Below are 9,289 nucleotides of genomic sequence, written 5' to 3'. Positions count from 1 at the left end.
TGCGTGCGGCTCTAGCTATTTTACACATGGTATAGCTTCTCCTCGGACCGGATTCTCCTTACGTACTAGTTGATGGTAGCTCAGGCCGCGAGAGGAATAATGCTCGGTTTAGATTAAGCACAATCAGCTATTTTCCTCTTGCTATGCCATCCTTCGCCCGTTGCTTGACCCAAGGCAGTTACATCATGTCTACGATTTGCTACAAAGCCAGGATGGCTCAGAGGGTATATCCAGATTTGGAGCCTAGCGCATGCGGTAATGTTGCTGCCTCGGACCAGCTTGTCGAGCAGATTAAAAAGGGGCTGTAATGCATAGTTTCAACGATGGCAAAACATGCAATTGTATTTGAAGCGTTGCGTGGGATTCGAGGTTAGTAAATCCCGTTTTGCTCTTTTGCACGATCAAAGTCTAACAATTTAGATGAAATCGAGTGTGCCTATCAAAGAGCATTCCCAGATGCATAGGCAAAATTTGCATCCCACCGCCGGGTAAACTGGGACTTGCCCTATGATGCCTCCTCGCTAATCATAATTGACGCTGTAGTTTCACGAAACTTATGATAATATGCTGCCCTCACTCTATCCGCACACTTTCTTCCTTTTCTTCTTTTCTTTTTTTCTTTTCTTTTTTTCTTTTCTTTTTTTCTTTTCTTTTTTTCTTTTCTTTTTGGTTGATTCATTCCTTATTTGAGACCATTTCCTTTGTTGAGGCAGGCCGTTATGAATATATCTAGGCACGCCCTGATGATTTTATGATGAACTTGATATGAAATGTCGCTATGAACCCATGTTAGCTGATCTGGGAGGACGGTTGAAGAAGCAGTCGGATTCACATCATGATGGCTTATTTGGCATGGGAAGGAGAGACGAATTTATTTCTGATGTCTGTGCCATCCCTCCCAAAACAAAATGATTGCAAGGCTATTTATAATCCCCTAACAGAATTAAAATTTCTAAGTGTCCTATATTTGTGAATGCGTACTCCGTACACCGCGTTATTTAAGGTGTGATATGGGAAGTTTTGTTGAGTGGCACGTCCATGGGCATAACTCTAGGTGGTATTTTTGAAAGGACCCAGGTACCCAAAGAATACTAACACAGACCGTAATTGACTGCACAGCGCACATATCACCATTTGTGTTTTTGATATCCCAATGACACCCAGTGTCTACCAAATCGGATAAGGTATCCCAATATGGTGTTCGATTCCGTGTCATGTTATCACATCATATTCTAGAACTATTCGTAAACAATTATTATACACGGTTTTTGTTTTCTATTAATCGTTTGGTACGTAATAATACGTACAGTTATCTGTAGGTGAGTAAATATTGTGTGCGGGGATTTGTGTTTCTCTCCTTCACAGGTAAAATCTCCATTTCCCCGCATCCTACTGCGGTCAAATATCACCGAGAAGTATATAGCTATTCATCTCCATCCTTATGAAGGAGCCGTTCAACCTTCCGTGCTGACGCCCTATCTTCCCAACTTTATCGGCAGTATGAGCAAGAGCATAGGCAAGGTAAGGAAAAGCAAGGGCCGAATACGACATATACATAAGTATATTTGGAATATTGAATACAAATGGATGCACTGACTCATTATAGGCTATTACGTGCAAGGTACGCTGGTCTAATAGCAGAGTGGTATTACTTGCCTAGCCAGGCCTAACCTTAGTATAGGCCGCAGTCGCATGGGCTGCAGGACAACCGCTATCGAATGAGACTGTGCAAGTTGCACCTCCAAGATTACACGAAGTTTGTGTACAAATACTTTATACTGGTGTTTGTCACACAAATGAAGGTGTTCATAAGTGGGAAGCAAGGTTGATGCACCTAACGTATCGTCCCTTCTAGATGCATATACGCTTTCCAGAAAGGACCCCGAAGGCGCGTTCCCCGTGATCCTAGGACATGAAGGAGCTGGTGTAGTCGAGTCGATAGGACAAGGGGTCACCAATGTTAGTGTTGGAGACCACGGGTCATTGTGTTATAGTATGGTCCCATGTTATGATTTTTGTACTGTTTCCAAAACCGTCCAGTATACCCGAGTGTCGAGAATGCAAATTCTACCGGTCTGGAAAAACGAGGAATCTGTGTGGAAAGATACGTGCAACCCAAGGCCGCGGTATAATTGCAGATGGAACTACTCGTTTTAGAGCCAAGGGCAAGGACCTACTACATTTCATGGGTACATCGACTTTCTCACAGTATTCTGTTGTTGCGGACATGTCTGTTGTCTCAATGACCCCGAGATGCCCGACAGATAGATCCCGCATGCTAGGATGCGACATTATGACTGGCTATGGGGCCGTTACTGCGACTGCGAAAATCGGACCCGGTTCAAAAGTTGCTGTATTCGAATCGGCTGTCTCAGGCTCTCTGTTATCCAGGGTGCAGTTAAGAATAATGCGAGCATGATCCGGTCTGATACTTGATCTCAATAGTACTTAATACCGCGGTGAATCTTCCAGTCGACAGTAGAAATAAAAGAGATGTATGATGGCACACCATCAGCAAGCGCAGGTGATATGAATTATATACCGACTGTCTACATTGCAACGTAAGAAGAATTCCATAAGCTATTAAGACTTCGGTGCTCGACATACACACCATGAGCTCTATATGTAGCTAGAAGTCTGTCTCAGCTAACTTGGAAATACCAACACGCTCAGAAACACGCGCCAACAGCCATAAAATGACTCAAAATGAAGAGGAATCACTTATACAATGGATTTCATCGCTGGATCGACGTGGCGCGTCTCCTAAGCCATTACAGATACGAGAAATGGCTAATATTCTTCTTGGTGAGCGCGATATGGTATTTTTTAAGACCTTCCTTATCCATCTGACTAGCTTCCCGATCAAATTCAACCTCTGTATCTGCCTGCTTTATTGGTTGATCGCGTTTTGAAGTTCGCGCCCTCTTTATCCGCCGTAGCTCTTCTTGTCGTTCCTCTTCGCTTCTGAGTTGAATATAACGCTTAGCATTATGTACAGTCAAAGGTCCATTCTCTTTCGAGCGCCTAATATGAAATCGAACTATAATAAGAAGCGAGATATATTCGTTTAGTTTGAACGGTGGTTACCGTTGTTATGAACCGAGGCTCGACCAAGAGCTTCGTAACTGTATATTTCCCGGATACGATCACGTTGATTGGGAATCAATCTGATATTTATCTTGTATATAAAATCCTCAAGATTCCAGATGTGAATAACAACAATCAATCTTCTGAAATGTAACAGCATTGACGAGCCACCTGCCTAACCATCCTGAATCTATCCCATCTGGCATGGATTCCCGCGCCCGCTGATTGGTCCGTTCGTTTTCAGACCTTGGACCGTGGTTCATCCACAGTTTTAGGTGGTATTTTGGAAGTGGCGGATTCGGTAAATCCCAGAAACTGTGTAAACAATCGAGCGGCAGCTCTGGGATGCCTCACTAATGATCATATTCTCGTCTCTGATCTGGCTTGACTGCTTAATACGTTCATATTTCAACACCTATTCTGAGGTTACCCGCCATGTATCTCACTGGGGACAACACGGCAAAGGGCATTTTGGAAAGCGGTCGGGACGCGTAGCCCTCGTCGCCGCGACGATGTCATGTGTTGCCGCCACAAAATCGACTTAGGTGCATCCCTGTTGCGTCTTTTTATGCCAAGAAAAACGTCAAAAAGCTCGCGGATTAATAATATTCGAGCACTTTAACTAGTTATAGCTTGCTATGTACGGAAACAAAATGCCATATTATAACACCAAGGGTCGCGTCATGCTGGGCTACTAGTACGATGCTTTGGCGCGTGACCTAGGAAGATAGTGCAGACCACGGAACCACCAATATAGTCTTTTGCTCCATCATCCTACCTCTTCCCATCTTGCACCTGGCGTCAGTCCATAGACCAGGACATCGCAGAACGCTGAGCTACCAAAGCGGCGTACCGTAACACTTGTGGCCTTGCTCATCATATTACTCGGCTTGTTAGGAACTAGTGTCCCTCTACGTTAAAGTGTTTACCTGGTTGAAAGCTAACGCTAGATTAGATGTAGTTATCTGTAGTATCCTCGGTCTCTTTTTTTTTTTTTTTTGCCTGGAGGACATGAGCACTTGTCATTTGGACAGCAACATTCCCACTTAAGTGAGCAGATAGGAAGTATGTGGTCACTCTGGTGACTCTGGCCGCGAGCGAACGCCATTTCTTCCTCGTATAGATCCGCATAACAGGATCTGAAGCCTTGTACTTATTGGCAACAGATCAGAGAGAACTGACTATATTGTACAACGGAAGAAATCTCGGAACCAACAAGTACGGTCAAATGATACGCTCGTCGCTGTTTCTGTAAACGAACGCTCAAAGCGTGCTGTTACTAAGTACTTTGAAGGCACTGATATTGATTGGACCCTGATAGAGATGCAACTTCTACAGTCGGAAAATCTAGGCCGCCAGGACAAGAGGCTCAGCCTTTTAGTATCCATCAACTACACAGAGGACAATACCTCCTCTTATCTGGGAACCGAATGGAGTGCTTCAATATCTGCATCATCAGCCGAGGACTTGCCGGGACAGGCCTCGATCTGGAATTCTGTCTATAAGAAGATGCGGTCGTGGAACACCTTGTCAGTATGACGGACAGTACTTTTGGTTTGATCTACTAGGGTGGGGTGGGGTGGGGGAGCATTACAGAATACGTACCCATCATATGAACGCCTTGGTCAAATATGTCGAGCAAGGGGGTATCCTCGAGACTAGACCAATTGTACGTGGAAGAGCAGCATTAAATGAAAAATCAACGAAAACTTGCATGCCCTCCTGGTGGGATCGATGTATTCTCCAATCCATATCAATGTCGCCCCAACTCATTCACAGCCCCTCCGAATAACGCCCACGATTGTACGGAGGACAACCGTCTCCGGCAGAGCTGACTCGGACGTCCCAGGGCCAATTGAAGAAGCTATGGAAGAATACAGCAATTGGCACTTGACAAAAGTAAACACCGATAACTTCAAGGAGAACATATGGAAGGCACAGGATATAGTTCTGGATATTGCCGTGACCTTGATCAGCTCCATAATACCAAAAATCAGCGCTGGAATTCTTTGTAAACCAAGGCGAGAAAATTGGAGCTGTCAACCGAAATGACAACTAGGCCACAAAAAATGTGAACACATTGGTTGGGTTTCATACAATCCATTTCGATATATTTTCTGGTTGACAGGAGTTGTCTACAGATTTGTCAGCGATACCGCTAAGCGGCTAAAACAACGCAAAGAGAGGGTCACAGAGGATGAAGATTGTGAGAATATTCCCATTAGTCATAGTATATTTTGTGCGATAGAATTTCTTATCTTTCAGATTTAATCAGTACGCGATCCCTGACTGTGCGATGAGGTTGAGTGAGAATGGTCCTCGACGGTTCGCAGTTTTTCTCCACTTTGGGGGCCGGGAATCGGCAAGAGTTGACTCGTAACGAGGTTCATTCTTCTCTATGGGCAAAGGACCCGAGGATGGATGAACTGCGTCAGTATCAACAGGCTAACATGTCAAAGACGCTACGCACCTGTCAATTGGCCCTGTTCACCCGAGTGCTCGGATGGGATGTCGAGGAGGTCCGGCTCCTCATGGTGTTCCGAAAGGATCTGATGGATCGGTCGACGCATGTATACACCTGGCTCTATTTGGTCTACGGCCAGAAGGAAACCAAAAACCCTCAAGTACGGCGAGGGCAGACAGCTGAGATCTGCATGACATGATCGGTGCATTCTATGTGCTGTTGGGGCTGTTAGTGATACATATATCCTTACTATTTGTATACCACTCTCGTTTCGCTGCTGTGCTCCTCGATATCTGAATCAATGTTCGCAATGGATGCCGCCAGCGGAGCTCGGTAAAAGTCTGCCGAGACTCGTCATGACTCGACTAGTCGTTGGTCGAATCCCTATTTCTGCCAATGAGAGCGTTGAACAGTCGAAATAGTGGAGTTTCATATCATAATCCTAGTTGGATTAATGTATCCAGTTCAAATAGTCTGTAGCGCCATGAGTGTAGGACCGTCTAGGCTGCTTTGGAAGATGACCCTCCCAACATCCACCGTTGTCGGGTTCAGGGAGGAGCGCACGCTGCATGTCCGCACCGCGATGCCAACAAAAGAAAAGAAAAAGAAGAAGAAAAAAAGGAAGTAAAAGCCGTTAGTTTTATGAAAAGTAATAGCTTGTGGAGAGGGTTTGCCCTGCGCTGTCACCAACACAGATGGCGGTGAGGTGACCAATCGGATGGAGAAACAAGTACGCCGCGCCGACCAATGGGTGTGTCTCCCTCCGTCTTCCTGCTTGAGGTGCCACCGGTCTTGCGGTGGAATCGAGGATGCCGTGCCGGAATTTGTCTGGGGGTCAGAATATTCAGAGGCAACAAGGAGAAAAGCCGAACGAGGGCGAGGAAGAGGAAGACTGAGGAAGAATAATAAATGCTGTAGTCCTCACCAGCGTTTGTTCCGTCGCATTATCGTCGCCTGGGCCCTCATATTTTTCTGCGTCCCGCAGAGCATCCCGCCACTGAGTGCGCGTCAAATATTCGCCGACCATGGGCACCTCAAAAACAAACAAGATTTTCATCCTGCTGATCATCGATTCGGCGTTCTTCTTGCTAGAATTGACGGTCGGTATGGTATGTCCTATGCCCTTACCGTCCACTCATCTAACCCTCTGTTCAGGATGTGCCGTCCATTCATTGGCCCTAATTACGGACTCATTCCACATGGTATGTCCATGTTGACACCGATGTTCTCACTAATGCATATTTTAGCTAACCTTGACATAGCTCAACGATGTATTGTCTCTATTGATCGGACTGTGGGCTGTGAAAGTCAGAAATATGGAAACAACATCGAAGATGTACACCTACGGAGTAAGTGGCGTGCATCACTGTTTTCTGGCAAATCGCAACGAACTAATCTTTTTGCCTTCTTATCTAGTTGCAACGCGTGGAAACTCTCGGTGCGCTTGTTAACGGTATTTTTCTGATCGCATTGTGTGTTTCGATCTTTCTCGAGGCAATGCAACGATTGGTGGAACCTCAGGAGGTAAAGAGCCCGAAGTTGGTCTGCATTGTTGGGTGTCTCGGCCTGCTATCCAATATTATCGGTCTTGCCTTGTCTCACGATCATTCTCATGGCCATGGTCATCTCACGGCGGTTTCGGCGAGGACAATGAAGTCAAGCATGTCGAAGCAGCAGAGAGGTTCTGTCCCTCGCCACAGTGTCCCGTCCAACGCGGAGGCACAGCAAACGAGTGTAAGTATACATCAGACACCACAAGTCTTACACTCCTTTCCGACAAAATCCGTAAAGCTCCAGCCACAGACAGAATCCGCCTCTCTGTTCGCGGACACGCAACAAACCCTTGAGACTCATCGCAGATTCCGGCGCTATAGTAGTGCCACAAACCGTGGCTTTTTGGATGTGGCGGACCTCCAAGGGCACCCAGCGACCCTTAGACAGGAAATTATTGCGGCCAGCCGTAACAGTTTCGCGGATGATGAACAGACCTGGGAGTCAACGGCTGATCAGCAAGGACAAATTGACAATGGCGTTGCCGAACAGTCGGAACGAACTAGCCTCTTGCGACACAAAGAGCAGGCGGGAAGCTATGGGGGTGAAAGTGTTGCATCTGCAAGAATGGCCGCTTTCCCAATCAACGATATCCATAACGACCAAAATCATACCCAACAAAAGCCGAAGGGACATAAACACGGTCACAGCCACGATCTCAACATGCGTGGTATTTTCCTCCATGTCATGGGTGATGCTTTGGGCAACATCGGAGTCATTGCATCTGCGTTGGTGATCTGGCTGACCGATTACTCGTGGAGATCCTACGTCGACCCTGGCATTTCTCTGGCGATTGCATTCACCATTCTCGTTTCCGCCATTCCCCTCTGTAAAGCCGCCTCGCGTCTTCTGTTGCAGGCCGTGCCATCCGGCATCAGTATTGACCGCATCAAGGAGAACATCGAAGGTCTTCCTGGTGTCATAGGCTCCCACCATCTCCATGTCTGGCAGTTAAGTGACACCAAACTCGTCGCTTCCATCCATATCCAAGTGAACACTGAAATTAAGGAAGAAGGCTCGGAACGATATATGCATCTCGCCAGGCAAGTCCGGAAATGCCTTCACACATATGGAATTCATTCGTCCACCATCCAGCCTGAATTTGCGCCAGAGAGCGATGCGGAAGACAGCAACATTACCTTGATCCGTTCTACTGGAAGTATCAATGACTCTCAGTTAAACAAAATTCTCAATCGCGCAGATAATGTACAAGACACCACTCCCCAGGCTTGTCTTCTGGATTGCGGGGAGGAATGTGCTCGTGGTGGGCAGTGGTGTCCCAGACCTGCACCTTGATTTCGTCTGCGTAATGACCTCTGCACCACAACAAGCATTTTCTTCTCTCGTCAGCCAGCATTCTTCAGCTGCATCGATGGGAGCACTTGGTAATGAAATGGATCGCTCAGTGCTTACCGTAAGAAGGCAATGATCCCACGTCCGCCAAGTTGCCTTGCCCAGGAGACCGACGCTCCACCACGTGTCAATATCTGGTCCCTCTATGCCCTGCATTTCCTTGCAACATTTGACAGAACCCACCCTTCCTGGCAATTCATGTAGTGTTTTTTTTGACGTGGTGCATTGGGCTGACAACGCTGCGTTTATTCTGGAGGATCCATTGGGGTCTTCACGTTGGGGCCACAGAATTTATGTTTCCAACAATGTCCATATTGGAAACTCAAGCAGCTAGGATAGGGAGATAGCTTAAGAAAACAGGCCCTCATCCCTTTAATGTCGAACTTTTGTGTGCGATATACTGTACTAATTCATGCTGACACTTTCAATAGCTGACCTGAGGCGTTTGGTACTATCTCATACTGGACGAAAGGTACCTTACAATGTGAATAGGAGGCCAAACAATTGCTACCATATATCTTTTGGACCGGTCTGTATGAGAGTGATATTGAGTTTAACCATTCAACAATTCAAAAACTATTTATTTGGCGTATTGTATTATAAACACAACTAATATCTTTCGGGCATTCAAAAATTTTAGAGCCGGTAGTGCATAGTTTTGGGCCATTCTATAGACGTTCAGAGTTTTCGTGACGGCTCACCACAATCGGGACTTTTGTTTGCCAAAGGTTGATGTGCACAGTGTGGGCTGCACCCTGCCCGTCCTACTTGTCTTGCCGTCTGATGTCGATGGGCAAGCCGCAGCCAATTTGAAATCATACCTCAGGTTCGAGG

At 46.4% G+C, this 9,289-nt stretch overlaps 2 protein-coding genes across 2 annotated transcripts; both read left to right on the top strand.

Moving 5' to 3' along the window:
• Nucleotides 1-4,806: 4,806 nt before the first annotated feature.
• Nucleotides 4,807-5,870, top strand: BDV59DRAFT_189257 (uncharacterized protein; the record flags this gene model as incomplete). Its single annotated transcript, XM_073691569.1, has 1 exon — nucleotides 4,807-5,870. A coding segment is annotated over exon 1 (346 nt), but the record flags the coding sequence as incomplete, so codon positions are not given.
• Nucleotides 5,871-6,576: 706 nt separating this feature from the next.
• BDV59DRAFT_211503 (cation diffusion facilitator family transporter) lies at nucleotides 6,577-8,964 on the top strand (the record flags this gene model as incomplete). The annotated part of the gene is made up of 5 exons (XM_073695813.1): nucleotides 6,577-6,655; nucleotides 6,707-6,753; nucleotides 6,814-6,900; nucleotides 6,968-7,285; nucleotides 7,355-8,964. 5 exons carry the CDS (start codon nucleotides 6,577-6,579, stop codon nucleotides 8,396-8,398), a joined length of 1,575 nt encoding a protein of 524 aa, XP_073542898.1. The 3' UTR covers nucleotides 8,399-8,964.
• Between the last annotated feature and the right edge of the window lie 325 nt (nucleotides 8,965-9,289).

The sequence above is a fragment of the Aspergillus ambiguus genome (genome assembly GCF_047715705.1).
Source record: "Aspergillus ambiguus strain CBS 117.58 unplaced genomic scaffold BDV59scaffold_63, whole genome shotgun sequence".
Lineage (NCBI taxonomy): Eukaryota > Fungi > Ascomycota > Eurotiomycetes > Eurotiales > Aspergillaceae > Aspergillus > Aspergillus ambiguus.
Note: the sequence above shows the minus strand (reverse complement) of the source record. Positions and strands in the feature narration are given on the sequence as shown.